Source organism: Galeopterus variegatus, unplaced genomic scaffold (assembly GCF_000696425.1).
Source record: "Galeopterus variegatus unplaced genomic scaffold, G_variegatus-3.0.2 Scaffold3636, whole genome shotgun sequence".
Taxonomy (NCBI): Eukaryota; Metazoa; Chordata; class Mammalia; order Dermoptera; family Cynocephalidae; genus Galeopterus; species Galeopterus variegatus.
Window position 1 is genome coordinate 156,545 of NW_007729747.1, and position 23,497 is coordinate 180,041.

At 33.6% G+C, this 23,497-nt stretch overlaps 1 protein-coding gene across 1 annotated transcript in view; it reads right to left on the minus strand.

Moving 5' to 3' along the window:
- Positions 1 to 826: 826 nt before the first annotated feature.
- Positions 827 to 23,497, minus strand: part of SEC63 (SEC63 homolog (S. cerevisiae)) — a gene marked incomplete at its 5' end in the record, with an annotated part of 41,260 nt that continues 18,589 nt past the window's right edge. The window contains 13 exon segments of the mRNA XM_008585600.1: positions 827 to 2,464; positions 3,876 to 3,912; positions 4,659 to 4,675; positions 6,935 to 7,036; positions 8,702 to 8,860; positions 12,265 to 12,438; positions 12,643 to 12,702; positions 15,326 to 15,408; positions 17,349 to 17,496; positions 18,770 to 18,924; positions 19,503 to 19,595; positions 21,013 to 21,145; positions 21,246 to 21,340. Coding sequence (XP_008583822.1) covers positions 2,216 to 2,464; positions 3,876 to 3,912; positions 4,659 to 4,675; positions 6,935 to 7,036; positions 8,702 to 8,860; positions 12,265 to 12,438; positions 12,643 to 12,702; positions 15,326 to 15,408; positions 17,349 to 17,496; positions 18,770 to 18,924; positions 19,503 to 19,595; positions 21,013 to 21,145; positions 21,246 to 21,340 — 1,505 coding nt within the window.

Below are 23,497 nucleotides of genomic sequence, written 5' to 3' on the forward strand. Positions count from 1 at the left end.
AAATGTCAGTTTCTTGATAGGAAGAAAACAAACTTCAGTTGATGAATTTCCATTAGATTAAATGTAAACAAGGGTAAATTATCAATCTTATTCTGGAGACAGACGGGATGTGGAGCTCAGCGACTTGCTGGCTAGACGAGAACCATAAACTGAAGGCTCAATCCTTTCACTACTGCAACATTGAAAGAGGTTGCCTAAAACACTCATTACAGAAAAGTTTATTTTATTTGGTTGGGAAGCAGATACACATCACACAAAGAGCAAAGGAAAACAGATTGGTGAAATTTTCTAAAGTTGAACTGATGATTTTTTTTTTAAGCACTGTGGTGAGTTATTAGATTGTGAAATCATCCTCTTCAGAGTCTCAAAACCAGAAAGAAGCCAGTTGGTTTTTGTAAAGCCTTTTTAAGGCAAAATAACCACTAAAAAATAAATACTTGTCTTTTAAAATACCTTTCAAGAAAACTAGGAAATGCGCGTATTACACATTGTTGTTTTGTTTGCTCAGTTTCCTTGACTTTATGCCACACAAGTGTTTTCTCTCACCTCTTCTTTTACGTGATACAAGCCAGATCACTCCCTGCCACCACACTTAGGTGACCAGCAGCTGCCTCAACCAACACTGGAGCTTCACAGCAAGGCCTGATTTTAAAATTAAACCTACCCTCTCAAATGTAACATGAAACAAAACAAACCCTCAGTGGCACCACCCCTGCCTGTCAAGGAAAGATCTCACTAAACTGGTGATCAAGTTCCAATGAAAACAATGCTTTGACCATTTGATAGGAAATATTAAATCCTAAATTTAAAGCCAAAAAACCATTCATGTTTTTGGTAACTTTCAAATTTTATTTCCAACTACTGCAGTAACAAAATACCAGTGGTAATTCTGCATGGAAAGTGGCAACCTTTTTTGTAAAGTAAACAAGGTTACAAATAGTATTCCAACAGTACTTTGGCCTATGGAGATTTTGATAGAAGAGGATTATTACAATCAGTCTTATAATATTACAGACTTACGCTTCTTCCTTATCTAGTAATAAAAATATACACCTTTCCTCAATGATTCATCATGTACACATTTCTACTCTTTATAAGCACTATCCTTCCAGTTGTACTATGAGGAGAAACCCCTCTCACTCATAGGTTTTTCAATAGTGTACAGAAATAGCAGTCACTTCAGCAGTAATGTACAATATTAAATTTTTAGTTGAAAAATAAAATAATGGATTACCCTATTAATGTCCTTTCTCTGGGAGTAAAAAGACACACACCATTACAAACGTAAAACAAGTCAAACTTCTATTTTATTAACAGAAGTCCAAAATGAATACAAAAAATGCCTCCTCTGCATGTTATATTTCCCTTAAAAGGATTCTGATAGAGTCAGGCAGATTAAAAGCTAAGATATAGTTCAGCTTTTACAGTGAACCTTTTTAAAAAGGTTTAATTACATAAGCCATCAACATCAGACAACGTATGGTCCCACGATCCCTTTTAGACCTATAGTTTATCAAAAGAATTATCCTGCATTGGTCTGATAAAATAAAGGCTTAAAATTGTTTTAAGTCATTAAAAGCCATTTTTATAATCTGTTTGAAAAGTCTGGGCAATTAAGAAAAGGAAAATCCCAAAACGTAGCCCTCTAACTTATGTGGAATGTGAGAGAATGCCAAATTATGACCAATAAAGGTAAAAATAAAAGGTTTAAAGCTTTGAATGGAGATGTTATAAATAATCTTATATCACTGCAAAATGTCAATAAATGAATAATAGAGCTTACTGCAACATTAAAAACTTGAGCAGATGTTACTTAAAACATTTGTGGTGTGTATCATACTTTAATATTTACTAAAACTAAAGCTGAACAAAGAAAACTGCTCACTTATAGACTGTTTTTCATGTACCTTTACTTTTATGGGACCATAAATTGATCAGATAATACATAGCCCACACTTCTGAACAGTTATAATAACAAAGGATTTATTATCACTTGCAGATGAAATAAATGCACCATCCCTTACTTGAAAGGCGTTAATAAGCCTGAAGTATTTTTCAGATTGTACCAAGGCACCACCACTGCCTAGTTAATATGCACCCATTTCTAGTAAAGAAACTAACGCCTCTCCCATCATCAGTTCTGTACTGTTCCTGGTTTATTACACATTCCAAAACAGCAAACGTTCCCAACACTGCAGTCCATTCATGGTACTGCTTAGTCGTCGTCTTCCTCTTCCTCCTCTTCTTCCTCAAAGCTGTCTTCAAAGCCCTCACTGTCCTCCTGGTCTTCATCCCCCTCTATTGCTGTGTCCCACTGTGGGTGATTTTCTGGCACAGGCTTAGCCTCATGAACTTCCAACTATAAAGGAAATTTTGGAAGGAATAATAGAAGAAACATCTGGTAAAGAGAAGGTTTTCTTTGACCACTGCAATTATAAAGAAATGAATTTTTATGGATGGAAACCTAAATTTATCATTCATTTAGAACAGACACCATCCCAGAAGTAAAACAAGTAAATCTATTAACATATAAATGTAGTTAAATTTCTAATACAGTTTGATATTTTGATTTTATAGAAGTTATACTATTTATGAATGTATTTCTGTGGCACAGAAGATGAATAATTATAATTCTTGAGCAAGAACACTGAGTGACATCTTAATAGAAGCCTTCCACTGAAGGAAGAAAAACTCAAGTGTGACTTTCTAAGACATACTTTGTGGCCTCCAGACCTGTAATGTAACATTCTACAGCCAATGAAAGAAATATGGAATGATCACTGAAAAGAGAGGCTCCCTTTACTATTTACAGTGCAAGAGTACTTTAGCATGATCTCTCTAATATAACAGAACGTCTTTTATAAAAAGCTCAAGTGAAGTGGTAAATACCAATGGGAATGTGCTTCAAATGATACTTACAGAAAGTGTATGCTCTAAGATGATAAACAGAATAAATTAGTTTCAAACATTAATAAACATTCCAATAGAATCTGTGGTAAAAATTTATGTGCTTTCCTTAAGAAAACAGGACCCATTTGCTGAAGCCCTATAAAGTTATAGCATATAGAGTACTTTAGCATGATCTCTCTAATATAACAGAACGTCTTTTATAAAAAGCTCAAGTGAAATGGTAAATACCAATGGGAATGTGCTTCAAATGATACTTACAGAAAGTGTATGCTCTAAGATGATAAACAGAATAAATTAGTTGCAAACATTAATAAACATTCCAATAGAATCTGTGGTAAAAATTTATGTGCTTTTCTTAAGAAAACAGGACCCATTTGCTGAAGCCCTATAAAGTTATAGCATACGGAGAAGGACCTTGTTCTTAAGTGATATACGTTATGTACTTAGGAGTGCAATATCATGATATGTGCAAGCATCTCAAATGTTCAGAGGGAAAAAAATACACACACAATGTGTATGTTTTGTGTGTGTATACATACAGTGAGATAAAGATAAAACAAATACAGCAAAATGTAAACAACTGGTAAATGTAAATGAAGAGTCTATGGAGGTCTCATGATGCTGTGCTTGCAACTTTTCTACCGGTTTTAAACTTACTAGGATAAAAGATCAGAAGAAAAAATAACACTGAGATGCAATTTTTCACCTTCTTGATAAGCAATGACATTCAAAATGTCTGATATGCTCAGGAGCAATAGGCATACTTAGGCATTCATTCTTCCTATGTAGAAATAAATATCTAGCAACATCTATTGAAATTAGAAATGTACAGAGCCCCTGACTTATCAATTCTATCTCTATGGATTTATCACTGAACTATTTCATACATTTACCACTTGATCATATAAGTTAAAAAAATTTCATACTAAAAATCATAAAACTATCTTGAAATTCAAAAGCCTCACTTTTGTCCACCAAGTCCCGGTAGACAGAACCTTCTTCCTAGAAAAGGTAACACATTAAAAAATCTAGAAGAAAAACAAGAAAACAGAAGGCAGTTCCCAGGGTAAAATATATCCATCACAATGCTACTTTAGTCATGTCATTTAATAGTGGACAAAAGTTCCATTCTAAAAATCTAAATCACCAATTCTTAAGACTTTTTTTTAAAGACAAAAGGTATAATAAATAGCACTAATTCAACAAGGACAAAAATCATAAATTTTTATAAAATATCATTAAATTCTGTAGAGGAGGAGAAAAGGCATATGTTCTTAGATAGTAATCGTGAAAAGCCCCAAGGATACATTGAGAACAAGTTCTTAAGACTGACCAAACTGCCTACCGTTTAGCAATTCTTTATAAATTTCCAATGTGCTCACCACCAAAAACATCAGAAAACAGTTATAAAATGTCATAAAAAGAGAAAGACCAATATGATAAACTGCTTCTTAAATAAGATTTTTGTGAAGCAGCACAATGATGAGATGCTATACATTGTTAAAAACTGAAATAATGTTGCAGGATAATTACCTCTTCTATATCTTTCAGTGTACACACATGATATGGCATAGATATTAAGGTCTGTTCCTTCCTATCTGCTATATAAAGCCACCACCATTCTTGTTTTTCCTGGAAAGAAAAAAAAATAAAGTATAAACAATCAGAAAAAAACTAGAAAAACACAGTTTGGGCCTGTTTTATTTTAGAGATACTATCCTTGTTTTGTTCATTGCTATATCCACCACCACCATTCTTGTTTTTCCTGGAAAGAAAAAAAAATAAAGTATAAACAATCAGAAAAAACTAGAAAAACACAGTTTGGGCCTGTTTTATTTTAGAGATACTATCCTTGTTTTGTTCATTGCTATATCCACAGCACTGACCAAGGGCCTGATACAAAACAGGTGTTCAATAATTACTTAATGAATAAATTGTTCTAAGCCATTTGTAGATCCGCTCCCCAAAAGAATGTGTATGCAATTTGGGGGTTTTCAATGCCTTCTTAAAGCCTAATGATGGACCTCCATATTAAAAACCCCTGATTTACCTTAAATGAGAAGAGATTCTAAAATGAAAACAATATAAACTATTACAATATCATGTTACATATAATCTTAGGAACCTTACCTAGTAATAAGCAAAAGCCACAAAGAAGGAGTGGAAAGGACTTGGGCGGCCAAATAAAAAAATCAACACATTAAAATACATTACACCCTTATAAGCACAAGAACATCTCAAATTCTAAGAGCCTATTTACACCTTTCACTACACGTGAGTTTAGTAAGTTTGGCATTTCTAGTTGAACTCCAAAAAGATTAGGAACAGAAAAAGCACTGGGTACAATGACAACAGGGAGAAATGACAGAACAAGAGACAGAAAACTATTTTCAAAAAAATTTAGAAGGCTAAGAAGTCTTGAAGCACCAAACCTCAGTGTATTTAGCAACCATCACTGTATTACAGCATACATCAGTAACTGTTTAGTCATCTGCTTAGTGTAACCTGTTCAAGAATTGGGTAGGGAAGATCTTTCCAAAATGGTTTAAAGGAAAGTGTTTTAGAGGTAAAAATAAAATAAAATCTAGGATGTTCTAAATATTCATTTAATCAAAACAGCACTAGACTATTGTAAACTCTCAACAATCAAAAATGGCTACAAAAACAACTTTGTTATGGCTAAAAATAACTTTATGTTAAAAAAAGTTTGTGTTTTTAAACCAAAATTGCTGTACTTTCTATTTTTTAACCAGATAAGATTAAAATTTGGTTTATTATATCTTTCTAACAATGCTACACTAAGTTCAACTAAAAAAAAATACTTCTCTTTAAATATCTTATGCTACAAAGGACTGCAACATTCTAAGAAAGTAAATGAATGTTTCGCTTATTAACTAAGCATGGTCTAAGATGAAACTGACATGCATACAAATAATGCAGCTTACAGCATCCCATGGCACTTTTTAAACCAAACAGTAAGTGGAGTTTATTCACTTGATTTCAGGATACTTGGTATTGGCAGATTACCTCTGCAATAGGCAAAATGCCCCTAACAGACAGACAGGACCTGTCAGAAGATCGGTGTACGCATTAAGATGAAACCCTGGACAAAAACTTCTAAGAAACAACAACAATCTGTGCAAAGCCACTCATTTATTACTAGGAGAGTCAAATTACTTAGGAATTTGCCTTAAGCAGTCCCTAGCAACTCTGGAATGACGTTCTCGAGCAGAAAGCAGATTTACACATGAAACCACTTGCCAAACATGAGTGGTGAGCACGAGGTTCTGTGGCAAAGTTGTGAGGCAGTCTGTGGAACAGATTCCCTAAACTGGGGGGAACCAGTTCTTCATCTCTACTCCACATCCCAAAGTGATTTCAAAGACAAACAACATCAGCTAACAAGGAAATCAAAAGCTGAGCAGGTCACAACCACAAAGTAAAGAAGGACGAGGGGGCAGATATCATATAATGATCTGTCCTGAGCTTGGGGCTCCGTCATGCTCAGCTCTTGCTGAACTTTAAGGCCAAGAACACAGCTGTTTCCACAGCCATGAGCTCACCCATTCCCAAAGACTGGGGCAATTACTGGGGCCAAAGCAAGTTAGTGGCTCCAGGTGGCCAGTATATGACCTTCGCAGGAAAAATCTAAGAATTTTTTCATCCTATTTAAAACTTGGCAGGGGTGAGAAATTCACAATTAGTCAAGCAGTCAAAGGCGAAATGTGCATTTGTCTGAACTGCTAAAGAGAAATTACCATTAAACACAATGCTCAGTAATCTGAGCACAGAAAAGATCGAAACACAGAAATACTTAAAAAGTTAACAATCCCCCTTTTAAACAACACATCCACAAGATGTAATTCGTACTGTAATATATCTTTTGAAAATGTGGCCTATCAAGAATAGACCACATTGAGCATATTTCAGCTAGTAAACAGCACAGAGGGATAAAAGTCACCCTAGAAATATCTGAGAACAAAGTGAATAGAATATGGAAAACACTAAGCTGTGTATAACTCACCTCAGGAAAGTAAAGACTATACACAGGATGTGTTATCTTTGATTTGGTTTCCAACAGAGCTCTCTCCTTTCGCTGTATACTTTGTTGTAATTCTTGCCATTCCTAGTAAAGAAAAAGTTAAAATATTTGAAATCTCGTACATTTCTGATCACTTTGAGGAGTGTCCAGCAATGCTAATTAACTACTTAGGGTTAGAAAAGTTCAGTACCACAAATCTGATCATCTCCCTGCTCAAAGTTACGATGCCTCTTTTTATAAATCACATCTAAACTCCTTTAGCATGACCTGCACAGCCATTTGTAATCTGACTCTGGCCTATGTCTCCAGTCTCCTGTCACTACTTTCCTCCTTATGCTTTTTATTTTGGTCATTTCAAACTACCTATCTCTGAACTCACCAAACTATTTCCTTCCTCTTAAACCCTGTTTGGATTTTTTATTACACTTTCTCTGCCTACCCATTATTACCAGGGAGAGCCTAAAGTATGAACTCCTGAGTAAAGATTGCCACAAATTTCCCTCTAGCTCTGGACTGAGTCAACCACTCTCTCCTTTGTGCCACCACTGCACTTTGCACAAAATGTACAGAATCTCACAGGTACTGTGATGTTTATTTATAAATCTGCTTGCCCCACTATACTACATATTAAAGGCAAATACTGTTTCACATTTAGCTTTGTACTCCTATCATCTAAGACAGTGCTTGAAATGTGACTGATAATGAATACTTTCTTGCTGATTGAATGAATGTATTTTTGGTCATATGAAGAAACTAGTCTGTGAAAACCCTAAGAGTCACCTCTATTAACCCTCATATACTCAAAAAGGAATATGTCAACCCTTTTTCAAAGTGAGGCTAGGGAAATAACTTCCGTGACAGATTTTAATTTCCTGGCAATCAATTTAATTCTCAAAGTACAAAAACAGTCAAGGCCCAGCAATAGCTAAAAACAGTCATCCTTATTTGTTTTCCACCATTCTGAAGGACAAGTGCATTATTTCCTTATACTTTTAACCTTTGCCCTCTTATCTCTTCCTCTTTGGCCTCTCCTTTTGCCTCAGAGGCTAAGGCTGGGATCCCCTTTTCTCTCCCAAACCACAAAGGTTACCTTTAGATCAACGGCCCAGTCAAAAAATAACAACAACAAACATAAAGGAACAGCTGATCAGCTTACAGTTCATTTGCAGTGAGCCTCTAAGGACCATTATTTGTCCACCAAACACATTCTTCTCTATGGTCCTCCCATAAATCACGTGCATCTTAATTCCATGGGATTATTTTTTCTTTAATCTCTATATCCTTATCATCTTAATAAATTACTTAAAGACTCCCCCTGTTCTTAACATCTTACAGATCCTATGAAACAAGGTGGCATTCTATAAACATTAGCTTTTCCCTAATCAGCCTCTTGACAGCAGGGTACACAGTAATGTTTCTTTAAACATTACCTAGAGCCTGTGAGAGAGCCTTCCAAGTAACTGCTACCTGTTTCACAGCCCACCTTTCCTTACTTGTATTTCCAGAGACCAAACTGACTTTACCACAGACCCAGCTCCTACTCTACGTAGCAATTTAAGATTTAAGAAAATTAGGGTTTCCAGTCTTTGTTAGAAACAATTTTTCTTTATAACCCTGACCACCATTCCTCAAAAATATTCTTACAAAATAATGAAATTATAAAATATATGGGTTTAAGGCAAGCAAACAACAAAACCCAAAACAATCATCAAAGGCATAATTCCAATTATTTAAACCTATTAGTCTTACTGCTTCATCATCTTTGTTTTGTTTTTCGTCTTGCTCCCTATCAGATTCTCTGTCACTACCATCATCTTTTTCACTTTGGGAATCTCTATTGGTTTCTTCTTCTTCAGAATCACTGCCTTTGTCAGAAATTTCTTCTTCATCTTCCTTTATTGCAGCTTCCTAAAAGGAAAAAGCAAGCACAAAAGTTCTGAATATCCCAATGAATATATATCATTGAGTCCCTGAAGCTAACTTATTGTCAGAATAACTAAACTGGCTCAAGATTACAATCTCACTATTCATACAGAATTTCAGAAAATGATAAACACTCTTATTTATAAAGATGTGGGAGTCAGACTGAAGACTCACATTTGGCTTATTTGTGTTTTGCTAGTTATTTTATTTGTTCTTCATAATTTGTAAAACAAAAATATTTTATTTCTACTTGCAAAATACACTACCACAATGACTAAGGTGGCTCAGCTTTCAAAAGCATCAATTATACAATATGTTTTATTTGAGGAGGGAAAATGGACAGCTTATAGAAAAGTACTGCTTTGGGAGTTTTAGGATCATTTTCTATAACTGACAGGGTATGATGGAGTAAGGAAAGCCAATATCCCAGACAAAATATTTACTAGTCCATTTCAAGAAGTAAGCAAAAGAACAGCAAATTAAATGTGAAGAAAGTAAATAATAGTAAATCAAGAAAAGAGAAATCAGATTTACAAAAGAGATCACTCAAAACCAAAAGTTGGTTGTTTGAAAAGATTAATAAAATTAAACCTCTAGGCAAGAAAGTCCAAGAAAATAAAAATTATCAATATTAGGAAAAAAAGAGACATAACTAAATCCAATAGATATTAAAAGGATATTATGAATAACTTTATGCCAATAAATGTAATAACTTAGAGGAATTGGACAAATACCCTGAAAAACACAATGCACTAGTAAAACCACTATAAGAAAAAATACAGAACATATGTTAAAGTGACAGACTCCACAACTAAACCCCTTTTAAAAACTCCGGGACCAGATGGCTTCTCTAGAGGATTCTTCCACATAAGAAAGAATCCCAAGCTTACCCAAGAAACAAAGTCTTTCAGGAAAAAGAAAGAGAAAACACTTCCTAACTTGGTTAATGAGACCAGGATAAACCTGATACAAAATCTGACAAGAATATTACAAGACAGGAGAATGACAAACCAATATTCTATCATAAAAATAGATACAGGAATCTAAGTAAAATATTATCAAATCCAGATAAATATAAAAAAGGATATTATGTTATGACCAAATGAGATTTGTTCTAGGAATTCAAGAATGGTTTCAAATTTTTAAGTCCATCAATATAATTCACCACATTATGAAAGAAGAAAAATAAAATGATTACCTGAACAGATACAGAAACAGCATTTAATAAAATTCATGATCAGCTCATGATAAAAATTCTCAGCAAACTGGGAATAGAAGGGAACACTTCCTGAGCCTGATAAAGAATATCTACAAAAACCCTACAGCTAACATCATAGTGGTGAAATATTGTTTGCTTTCTTCCTAAGATCAAAAAGAAGAGAAGAGTTTCCACCATCATGACTTCTAATCAATATTACACTGGAAATTCTAGCCAGCACAGTAAGACAGTGAGGAAGGATAAAAGAAAGGGCACGAAGAGTAAAAAGAAAAAAAAAAAACTTTTTATTCACATGTGGCATTATTGCATGTGCTGAAAAATCTTTATTTAAATATCTACAAATGTCTATAATTATTATCAATTCATTAACATTCCTTGATACAGTGTCAATATTTAGAAAGCAACTATGTACATACCAGCAACAAACATTAAAAAATTATATTTTTAAATGTCATTTTCAATAACACCAGAAATCAAATACGTAACAGTAAATCTCATGAAACATGTGCCATACCTCTGCCACTTAAAATTACAAAACTTTGCCGAGAAAAATCAAGGAAGGTCCAAATTAATATAGGTAAACCATGATCATGAATAAAAAGACTTGCTAGCAAGTCAATTCTCCCCATATGAAACCATAGGTTCAATGCAATACCAATCTAAATTCGAGCAGCTTTTTTTGGTGAAAATTGTCAAGCTTATTCTAAAAATTTAGCTGGAATTGCAAAGGACCTAAAATAGTTAAGACAATTCTAAATTAGTAAAATAAAAATTGGAGGACTTACACTACCATATTTCAAGACTTAACATAAAGTTTTAACAACACAGTACGATATTGGCACAACAATAGACAATAATCAATGGAATGGACTAGGGAGTCCGTAAACAGACCTACACATGATATACAGTACAGTCACCTGTTTTACGATAAATTACCATTTACAATTCAGTGAAAAAAGGGTGATCTTTTCAATAAATGGTACTGAAATGAGTGGTCCATATCCCCTACCTTGCACCATTCATGAAAATTAATTCGAGATAGATCTTGGAGCTAAATACAACAAGTAAAGTAACATTTCTAGATATCCCCTACCTTGCACCATTCATGAAAATTAATTCGAGATAGATCTTGGAGCTAAATACAAGTAAAGTAACATTTCTAGAAAAAAAAAACAGAAAAATACTTCCATGTCCCTGGGGTAGGCAGAGATATCTTAAACAGGACACAAAAGCACCAACCACAAAGGAAAAGACTGATGAAATGGACTTCATTAAAATTAAAAAACATCAAAAGCTACCATTAAGACAGTAAAAAAGTAAGGACTCGTATTCATAATATATAAAGGCCCCCTACAAATCAGTAAGAAGACAAACAACCCAACAGAAAAAGAGAATAAACAATGGACAGTAAGCATATGAAAAGGTACTTGACATCATTAGTTATCAGGTACATACAAATAAAAACCACACAAAGAGATACTACTATAGATCTACCAAATGGCTAAAATAAAAGACTGGTAAAACTAAATATTGGTGAGAATGAAGAACTGTACTCTCATACTTTGCTGGTAGGAGCATAAAATGATACAACTTTGGAAAAAAGACTCTTTTGATGAGTTAAACATACACCTATTTTGTGACCCAGCAATTCCACTGCTAGGCTGGAAAATGAATGTCCACAAAATGCCATGTACAAAAATAAATACAGCACCTTTATTTATATTAGATAAAAGCTACAAACAACCCAAATGTCCAAGAACCAAAGAACAGATATAGAAATTGTGGTATATTCACTCAATGATATACTACACACACACACAGAGGATGGACTACTGCTACAAATAATGTACATGAATGTCATGGATATAATGTTGAACAAAAGCCACCAGACATAAAATAATTCCACTTACATGAAGTTTACGAACAGGCAAAACTAATCCATGGTGATTACAGTCAGAACAATGGGGGATAAGGAGTCAAAAGGAGGATGGAGGGGTCACTGATTGAGAAGGAGCACAAGGGAGCCTTCTAGGGCACTAGTAAGGCTTTTTATCATATCTGGGTATCATGGGTACCTACAGGTGTAAAACTTAAAGGGCTGTGCATATATAAGACTTGGACATTTTAATGTACACCTCAATATTTATAACAATGATGATAATAAACTTACACTCCCAACAACTCCATTTGCCTGCTTCTGTTTCTGTTGTTTTGACTGTGATAATGGCACAGGTGTAGGTTTTTTTTTTAAAGGTTTCTTTTTTTTTGATTTAGCCGTCTTCTTGGGTCCTTTACTCTTCTGTTGCCATCCACCTTTCATCCTGTTCTTGTTAGTATCACTCTGCTGTAAATCACAACACACATCATGCTCAGTAAATTACAGCAATAGGTTCATTTGGAAGTCATAGCAAATTTTTACGTAAAAACGGCTAAAAGGAATGTTTTCATAAGCCGAATTATTCTCCCATAGCTATATAAGTCAACCACAGAAATAAATTAAACATTTTTTTCACCAGGCAAGATAGGTTAAGAAAACTCAAGTTTTTACCCCATCTTCTGCTGGCTGTTCCTCTGCAGCACAGATAGACTGTTCCTTTTCAAATACTTCCTAGGAGTAGCAAGAACAAAAATATAAAATCTGTGAACCTATATTTATATTTCAGATAAACAAAGCAATCTTCCAAAATGTATTACCAGTAAGTTTTTTTTAGCCAGCTACAATTGAGAGAGAGAAAGGAGACTTTCAGCAAATATTAGCTCAAGAATACATGCATTTTGCAGGTAGTTACCTTCTGAAGTATCTCACGTGTCTTGAATATATTTTGAAAAATACAGTCTACTTAAATTTTACAAATCCAATGACTTAAGATATGTAAATTCACTATAAAGTAAAAAATATTTCATAGTTTAAAATTTCAACTTTTATTCTAATAGTAATCAAATATTAATATTTTAATGTTATGAAAATTTGAATATGTCATATTATTTTCTAACATTAAAATCTTCAGGAAACCAGTATTAATTTATTCATTATTGTCAGTGATGTTACTCATTGGATCTGTGACTAAGAAGTGGATCACCAAAAAAATCCACATATCCTGAAGTCATAGCCACCAACCATATAATCCATTTAGAGTCAATATGGAAGATATGTTTAGGATTTAAATCCCAGTAAGAACCCAGTAAGAATCTGTACTAGAAGATAACAACAAATGACATGGGCTGTGTTTAATAAATTCCCTGGAATTATTAGAGCTAGCATGTAAAAACAATCATCATTATCACGCTCTATACAACAGAAAGTCTAATTCAGGGGTCAGCAAACTATGGCCCACCACCTGCTTTTTACATAAAGTTTTATAGAACACAACTATGCCCACTGATGAGTTCAGTAGTTGCTACAAAGACTGTATGGCCTGTAAAACCTAAAATATCTACTATCTGGACCTTTACAGAAAAAGGTTGCCATTCCTTAATCTAATTGTAGCATCACTTTCTCACTTCATTTATCAGCTGGGTTCTAATACTTGATTACTCTGAGGTACAGTTCATACGAGAATGGGAGTACAAATACTCTATTCTTTTCCCTACCCCGTGGTGGTTTTGCTTTTTCTTCTACCAATTACTCTAGAAATGTCAACAGCACAAGACTAATTTTTTGCTCATTTTTCAGGCTGAGAATTCTGAAGCATGGGGGTAGTATAACTTTGAATCTAAACCCAATTTTCCTCTTCTTCCAAGAAGCATCTCGTGTAGAGTCCATGACACAAATACTTCCTTACCACTTGCTACCATAAAACCAACAATGGGGGTAGTATAACTTTGAATCTAAACCCAATTTTCCTCTTCTTCCAAGAAGCATCTCGTCTAGAGTCCATGACACAAATACTTCCTTACCACTTGCTACCATAAAACCAACATCTTTGTTTTGATATTTCCTATTACAAAACAACCTTTTCCTACCAGTGATTTTAGACATGGGGTTTAAATGCGACATATATTTCCTATAGATCCTCAGAAACCTCAGAGCAGAATAGGCTAAAATCTACCACTAGTTGAATAAACTGGGTTGAAATATCACAGTCTATTAAAAACAGTGAGGCTGGCCAGTTAGCTCAGTTGGTTAGTTGTTACAATACCAAGGTCAAGGGTTCTGACAGGTCAGTTGCCAAAAACAAACCAGCAAACAACAAAAAATGAATTACAACTATACTAGCTGACTTGGAGGCTAATATAAATATGTCGTAGAAACTGAGAAAAACAAGATGTAGGAAATATTTATAATATGATAAGATTTAATGAAAAAGAATGACAAAAGTACCAGTATACATGTACGAGGGTACTTTTAAAAGTTCATAGAAAGATTCAATTATCTTTTAATTCTATTTTTCCACGAGCTTTTTGGAATGCACTGTAAAGGTCCAGATAATAAATATGAACACAGAGGAAGATATGAAAGGATACACACAAGACTAAAATTCTTGTCATCTGGGGCTGACAAGGGATTTTCTTCAGGGAGATGAGTGAGAGGAGGGATCTATGATAAAAACGACATTTAACTCCACAGGTATACAATGCATTAGGATATATAAAGGACTGAGCTTCAAAATTAATCACCTGAAAGCAGTGGGATTTTAGGTGATTTTAACTTCTTCCTATACCTTTATGCATTGCTTGAGTTTTTTTTCCAGATAGCAAGAATTTTTCACATTATCAGAAAAAAAAAAGTCTTCATTGTAATTTTTAAATTTAAAAAAATAAAAGGGAGTAAATTATCTAAAGGATTAAAAGGAGTAGGTGATGAAATTCTCAACGATCAATAATTAACATCTGTGATAATACTTTGCAGTTTGAGAACTATATCCACATTACTCTATTATTATAATGTTTTACAGAGAATTAACAAACCATAACGTGAAGGAATTAACATCTGTGATAATACTTTGCAGTTTGAGAACTATATCCACATTACTCTATTATTATGTTTTACAGAGAATTAACAAACCATAATGTGAAGAAATAATCTATTTTCCAAGTTTTCTTGGTGTATGTGAAATCTATATCTCATGAAAATTAATACAAAATTTCAAAACAGCTAACAGAACTTGCAAAACTAGATCCTGTCACAGCAGTTTTAACTTTTGAGAACGTACTACTTAAAATGAGAAAAATAAATATAAAAACCTTGACTCATAACTCTCAAACCATAAAAATACAAATAGACTACTTACTGCCATAGTTTGTCTTGTCAATTTAACCAACACTGTAACTAGGGATCCTACTGTGATGTTGTTACTATCTTCATCATCCAATACTGTAAGACATAAGGAAAAAAACAGAGCAAAAAAAATAAAAATCAAGCTCTGTGTCAATGCAAATAGCAAAACGTAACCTACTTAAATCAATTTCAGACCTCAGTATTTCAAGCATATGATATTTAAACTCGCCAAAAAATAATATATTGACTACACTGTTTAAGACTTTCCAGTAGATGCCTTCAACAACTGATTCATTTAATCCTTAAAATGGCCCTGAAAGGTGTTGTTGTTATTTCCACTTTAAAAAAGAAAATGAGTAACACCAAGGTCAGGGGTTTGGATCCCCACACCAGCCAGCCACCCAAAACAAAACAAAACAAAAAAACTGAGGTTCAGAAATAAAGCAAAATGCCCAAAGTCACACAAAAGCTGTATGAGCATTGCTTCAAACCCACATCTTTGAAAACATGGTACAATGTGAGGACTACAATAACAGCTCTTTCTCACAGTAATATAAAAATAGGATTCTGTCACTCTACTGAATTGTGCAAAGCTTATATTCACAAGATTATACCTGTATGATGAATGCATGTCATAACAAGATAATGAACACCGGTATTTTAAACCACATTAAAGAGACATTTTCTCAAAGGTAAGAACTTCAATATATTCTCTTTACTTTAAAAAGCACTTTTAAAAATACTTTGAAATAAATGGTACTAAATACAATAAACACTTCGCAATTATCTAATTTTCTAAAACCACATTTGCCACACACATCCCCCCAAAAATCTACTAATAAAAATAGGAAAGTTGGAGCTAGCCGGTTAGCTGAGTTGGCTAGAGCACGGTGTTGATAACAGCAAGGTCAAGAGTTCAAATCCCCAAAGTCAGCCACCAAAAAAAATAACAGTCAGCCACCAAAAAAAATAATAATAATTAATAAAATAAATAAAACTTAAAAATACAATTAGTGTAACTCATCAAACATACCTTCTATTCATGTGGACATTAATTCATTTTTTTCTACAGATTTTATCTGTAAAAGACCTCACTATATATTTTTGCATATAGTTTTTTTCTAAGTTTGTCATGTTTATTTTACACGGATTTAGATGAGCGCATGCTGTTCTAACCACTATTACCACACCACCAGCTGGAAAAGAATGGCCTCCAATAGCCTATAACTGCTATCTCCATTACTGGCTGCGAGTGCAGAAGCTGGACATCAATAAAGTTGACAACCTTTCTTCCCCCTAAAAGTCTCTGTATCAAAAAATCAAATCTGGGCCACATATTCATCTGTATTTTTCATTTTGCAAAATTGTATGGGCACTAATTTCACTGATTGTATGTGAAATAATAGCTATATAAATGTCTACCTGCTGTCTGATGCTTTAAAGTGAAGGAAAAGCCTGCAGGAGATTCTACACAGCCTACTCTGGTAATGTGGAGAAGGAGGATCCACCACCTCCAGCAGACATCGTATAGATACCCCTTTTCCTGCTTCTATAATTCTTATACTCTTCCTTCATTAACTATACCACTCACATTACCTATTTAGACAGCACTGTAAAAATATAAAATAATAAACTGCCCATACAAAACGTTACAGAGTGGAAGCACGTTACTGTTTCCCAGTGAGACAATATTCTTACCTTACTTCTTATAAGGAAATCTTTCACTACTCCTAAAAAATCTCTTTAATTCTTTGAAAAGTTAAAAAAAATTACTGAAAGCTGAACTACAGAATAAAGTCTCTTCAAGACTTAATCCTATTATGAGGATAATAAAAGTAGGACTCTATCAGTGTCTTCAAAACTATCAAGTATACATAATTTTCATCATAGTAAATCTGACAGGTAAACTACTGTTCTACAAAGTCTAATTACAAATTATATCACTAAATATAGTGTTTTGGGAATCATGAGTCAAATAATTAAGAACCAATGTATCAAAACGGAAGCAATGTTCGACAGAGAAATTTTCCACTTACCCTGTGATTTTATATCCATCGTTACATATGGAAAACTTCCAAGGACAGCCATAACCTCTTCATATTTTTCATCTTCAAGGAAGTGCAATAGACTATGTCGATCTGATTCTTTTAAACTCACCAAATCCTGGATAGTTTTAATTTTGTACTGAATTAAAAAAAAAAAAAAAAACACCCTAACTCATAAAACTTTTCATAAACAGAAAATTATTATTAGCATGTTGACTAAAACAAAATCCAGCAACTTTTAGAAAAATGTTATGATTATATGCATTTCAAAAAAGAAAATAAAGCTATATAACATTTCATTGCTTTTTCTTCATGAAAATTTAAATTAAGAATTTTTTTAATTATAAAGTTTAATAGACTTATTTTTTAAAATTAGAAAAAATACAATTAAAGGAAAAGAATATAATAACATTCATACAGAATCTTGACCCAAGTAAGAACTAATGTCAATTGGTGTCCTCAGCGTACTTTCAATTGAATAAAAATCTTTAATAATAAACCTGAAATAAACCTCCAAGTACAGCAGCCCACTCAAGGTTTACTATGCAATGTTCTCGTTTTTGTTGTTTTCTAAATATAGCCATTACTGCAGTGATATCCACCTTGGCTAAATGGTTATTAGGAGAGTGTTAATTTCCAGGTGTTTGATGCTATTATTTAATTTTTACTTTCACAGACAGGGAATCAGATTATAAGGCATGTAAAATTCTTGCTTTTAGATCCTGTGGTTTTTAATTATAACAACTTATGATCAAATTTATAAGGGTAACACAATTGCTTAAAAGGACAGAGAACTCAAATTTCTAATATACATTTATTAATTCTACCTTAATACAGTATGAAATCCAACATCTATCTTCTGCTCACTTCAGTTGTTTACAAAATAATGTTTAAAATCTCCTACAAGAATTACAATTTCATTCAGTTTCTTATATTTCCTCAAGTTTTTCATTTATACATATTTTTGCTATACCTCAAGATTTATTAACATGTCTTTACTATAATTACATTTTCTAAATAAGAATTGTCTTTATTTGATTTTATTTTTTTAATGCTTTTTTCTTGTTCAACCAATAAACCATTGCCCAACTTTTAAGCCAAGAATAAAATGACTGGAAAGTACACAGTACATAATTACTTGGTACATTCATTTTTGGTAACATAGAGAAAAAAGTGTTAACTGCTAAAATGCACTGACTCCCAAGAAGGTAGCAAAATTACTTACAGTAGTAGAATATTATAAAACAGCTGCCTAATTAGGAAAATGTCAACCGAACCACTTGAGAGTTTTAGAATGTTTAAGACATTCTAAATCTGAGAAATTCATAGTAACCATTTCTAGAAAACTTTTTATTCATGTTAAGTGACATGACAAGCTGCTGAAAACTGAGTTTAAAGTAGCAAATAATTACCTTTTTATGATTAGAAACCCTTCTAAGATTGTCCTCTTCAATGTGAGGGAGCTGCAAAAGGGGAGACTTGAACTGCTGAAGGCCTTGAACAGCCATCTGGGAAAGCTTCATGCAGTTTTCTAAGGATGCCAAAGTTGGAGCACGAAACTCCCTTTCTTAGAAAGAATAGGAAAAAAGGAAACAACAGGGCTGGACTTTTTACATATTCAGGAGTATACAATTCATCACAAAAACAAAATTCACACTAACATCCCTAATGCCTCAATTCTTTTTTTTTTTTTTTTTTTGTCTTTTTCCATGTCTTGCAGCACCTCCAATAACAAGTAAATTATCAAACATTACCAATATTGCAAACATACTGACATGTCAAGAAAACACATTACATGTCAGGTGAATCATAATTGCATCAGTTAAAAAATTATTTCAAACTCACTGTTAAAATGCAGAATAAACCATCTCCAAAAATATTAATAAAGAAAATTTTAAATCTTTGAAAAGCTAACAATAAAACAATGAAAAAAATTAAATTCAAGAACACAGTGAGTTGTGATAAAGACTTATGTAATAGAAAATACAGGAAAGAAATGAAAAAAATCATGAGCAGAATTGAGAAAGCTGATTGAACTGGCAGACAAAATTACAGTAAGTATCTATAAATCTTAAAGCTACGAAGTGTAATCTTCATATGCTTGCAAGAAAAAGTACAACAAAATTAATTACATTTCCTCCTCACCTTCACGGCTCCGGGCCATTATTATTAGTTGGCAGATTACATTAACCATTTCTTGAAGCAGGGCAGGGCATTTTTTCAACATAAATTGCTGATCTGCAAAACAATCAAAAACCTGAAACAAATCATTCTAATTTATAGTTAAAGCATCTTTATCACCTGTAGTCCAAGACTAATATTAAATTTAAGTTGTCTGACAAATATTTCACATGATCTCACAATTTTATAAGCTAAACGGAAGAGTTTCTCCTCAGCATCACTATGTCAAAACTCAGTCAAAAAAATCCAGCTTAGATTAGATGCTTCAAAGGCAAATTTTTCATATTATGGTATTAGGCTTAATAAATCAACTCCCTCTTTTATGCATGTGTGTGTGTGTGTGTGTGTGTGTGTGTGTGTATGTGTGTGTGTGAGAAACAGTCTTAATCTTAAATTTTAATCTTGCTTTATTTAGGAACTTTAAAATTTTTCTTCTTGTGCACTTAAGTTTCTACAGGTATAATTATGGACAAATACAAAGACTAAGAGAGTAATTGTCAACTAAATACGGGTAAAGAGATGAGAGAAAGAGGAGGAAAAGGAGGACAATAAGAGTGACAGAGAGACAGAGACAGACTCTTTTATACGGCGTATCATATTTAACTACTAAGACCATCCACCATGTTTGGTACTCAACCTAAAAAAATTTGTTCCCTGCTTCTTACTGGTAAAAATGGAGATGGTTATATATCTGTACAGAATATTAGCAAAAGAATTACTGGTTAACTTAATATTTCAAAGCAACTCTAATGTCAATGGCTAAACAGTGCTCCTTCATTCAATCATAAGCACAAATCCAATTACTGAGCATCAAGTAGCCTTGTTTTCAGAAGCATTTAATTGCATCATTGGCTTAAAGGAGGTGTGTGGGAAGGAGATGGTAAGAGTTTATTCAGAAAGAACATCTATTTCCTAAGGATAATAACCTTCTTTTCAAACTTCAATTGAAGTAACTCAGGTGAAGAAGAGATGACATTGAAATTAATGACATCCGTGGAAACACTGTTGTCCCAATCCATTGCTTTTCTTTTAGGCAGAATAGATGGCTTCAAGATAAAACAGACACTACTGGTAAGCACTGTTGCAGAGGGGTGGTAGACGATGGGAGTGGGGGTTTGGTAGTTAAGATATCTGCTGTGAAGTCCATTTTTCTCCCCCCAAAAGCTTAAGTCCTTTAAAAAACAGTCATTAGGAACTTTTGCATAATTTGCAATTAACTAAACGTTTGTCATACAGAGCACTCTCTCACCCTGAAATACTAAATTTTAACATTTGCCAAAACATCTGACTTAGACCTTCGAACTATCCGTGAAGTAATAATGTAGCATACAGATTTCTTTTAAAAAGGTCTTTGAGCAATTAATTATTTGATTGAGCAAAAAAGAACAGCGACAAAAACTCTGCACCATGAGGTCTAATTAAATCTGCTGTTTTGGTCCCATTAAAACCCTGTAGATATCAGAATCACAAATACCTTCTTCAAGGGTCTCAGGAATTTTCATTCTAGCAAGATGAGACAGTAAAAGAACTCTGGCCTTCAGGCTATATGGGCAGGTAAGTGGAGGCTCATTCTTCTTTAAATTAATGCTGCCAATTTCTCTGATTAACTAGAGTAAATAAAATAATTACTCAAAAACATAAACTCAAAAAAAGCATTCAACTTTAACACTTAACTGCTCATCAAGGAATCTGGGAATCTGACCTAACCTGCGGTATTAGAATATTATCCGTTGGTCTGCTTGTGGCATCTTTATTATACTGAGGATCAAATTCAGAAGCTCCAGCCAAAACCATGATGAGACCTAAGAAAACAAAAGAAATACAAAGGTAAATAAATTTGCTCACAAATTAATTTCCTCTCCTGAGATACTTCATTAATCCTAAAGTGGACACTTTTCTAATCAAGCATAATGCTAAAAATCATCTGAACTTAACTATTGACAAGCATTAATTTCTCCCACACAAAAAAGAGAAATGTCTCACTTTTAAAAACATGCACAATATTACCTATCACAAATGAATAGAAACGTGCACCAAATAAGGGCACCAAAGAAACTGGAAGCATTAAAATTACTTTAAATAGCATCTGTTTCTAGACCTAAGCATTTACTCTACAGAAACTTTCTATACAGCATTAGTACTCCCAGTGATGTTAATAACTGTTATGTGAGAAAAGGGGGCTCTGTGGTTAAATAAGGTTGGAAATAATGATTTAAACAAGAGTTAAAGGTTTCTTCACTGCATGACTTTTCAGAGCCTTGAGTAAACTAAAATACACTGTAATTTCCAGAAATTTTTATTATGAAACCCTGGAGCATTTGTTGAAATACACATGATTCATAGCCACATATATTAACATTACTCTTGTTAGCCTATACAAGCTCTTTAAGGACTGGCACTACAGTCATCAATCTTACCTTACAACAGAATATACAAATAATGTATTACATTACAATGTAACATATTAAGTTACAAAAAAAAATGTAATGTATTACATTACAAAAAACGTAATCACAAAAGGCAGAACAGTATAGAGGTTAAGTGCATAGACCCTGGAGTTTTGTCACTCCTAGATAAATGACCTACGGCAATATTCTTCACCTCACCCTCTGCACCTCAGTTTCTCCACATATGCCTGACACACAGAGAGCACAGTATATATTTGAGTACCTGAGGGTACTACTACTGACACCCTCAAATGCTTCCATGAAAACAACTGTTCCTAAGATAGCTAAACTAACCAAGGATATGTAAACAAATCCACCAGCTAAATAATGCTTTTCTGACAGACTTAATTGTATAAGGCTAAATACCAACCTCAGAAATGAAACAGAAATCAAGACCACTGAGGTGAAAAAGACACATTAAAACGTTATGAATATACAACATTTTTATAAAAGAATAAGGTTCTCTATTAACATTATGTCTGCATAAGGGAAAGTAATATTCACTCACTCAGAAATATAAGATCTACTCATACAGAGTGTATGACCTGGGGAGTCTCTTTCTCATTACCAAGAAAATTAGTAAAATTGGCAAATCCAAAATACATAAAAGTCCACTTCAGTTTCGAAACAAAAATGCATTCTCCAATGAGACAATTTAAAACATAATTTTTTTTTTTAAGGAGGTATGGAGGAATATTTATGATTTCCACAGAGCAGTCATTCTGAAAGGCAACACTATATATTCCAGGGATAAACTTTACAAAGTTAGCTTTATGGGACCAAAAAAGTTTTTAGGATGGTGCCTTTTTTTTCTTAAGAAATTTTTAAATAAGTCTCAGGGAATGAAATATTCTGGCAGTTTTCTTTCAACACATGCAAGACCTCTATTTCTACTATGATTAATGTAGTATAACATAGTGGTTTAGGTCTCAGGAACCAGATTGCCTGACTTTGATCCTGGATCGGTCACTACTGCGTATCCTTGAACATATTACTTAACTTTTCTGTGCCTCGGTCTCCTCATCTATATAAATGTACTTAAAAACAGCACTTAATATATGGGGGCATAGCAAAGATTAAATGAGTTAATACATGTATAGTCCCTAGCAGTGCCTGGCACACAACAAAAAATGTTAGCTAGTATTATTACAAAATTTGCACACATGAAGCTTTACCACAAAATTCCTGATGATATATATTTGAGTAAATGGAAACAATGGAAATACAGGTAAGAAATGTCATAAAAGGTGTCAGCATTTTCTTCCAGCTTTAGTTACATGAACTGATACCCACAAAACTGTAAAATGGAATTTCTGGGGCCGGCCCGGTGGCGCACTGATATAGTGCACTGCTTGGGAAGCGCTGTGGCGCTTCCGCCCGAGGGTTCAGATCCCACATACAGACCGGTTCCCGCTCACTGGCTGAGCGAGGCGCGGGAGCAACACCGAGGGTTGCGATCCCGTTGTCGGACACGGAAAAAGACAAAAAAAAAAAAAAAAAAAAAAAAAAAAA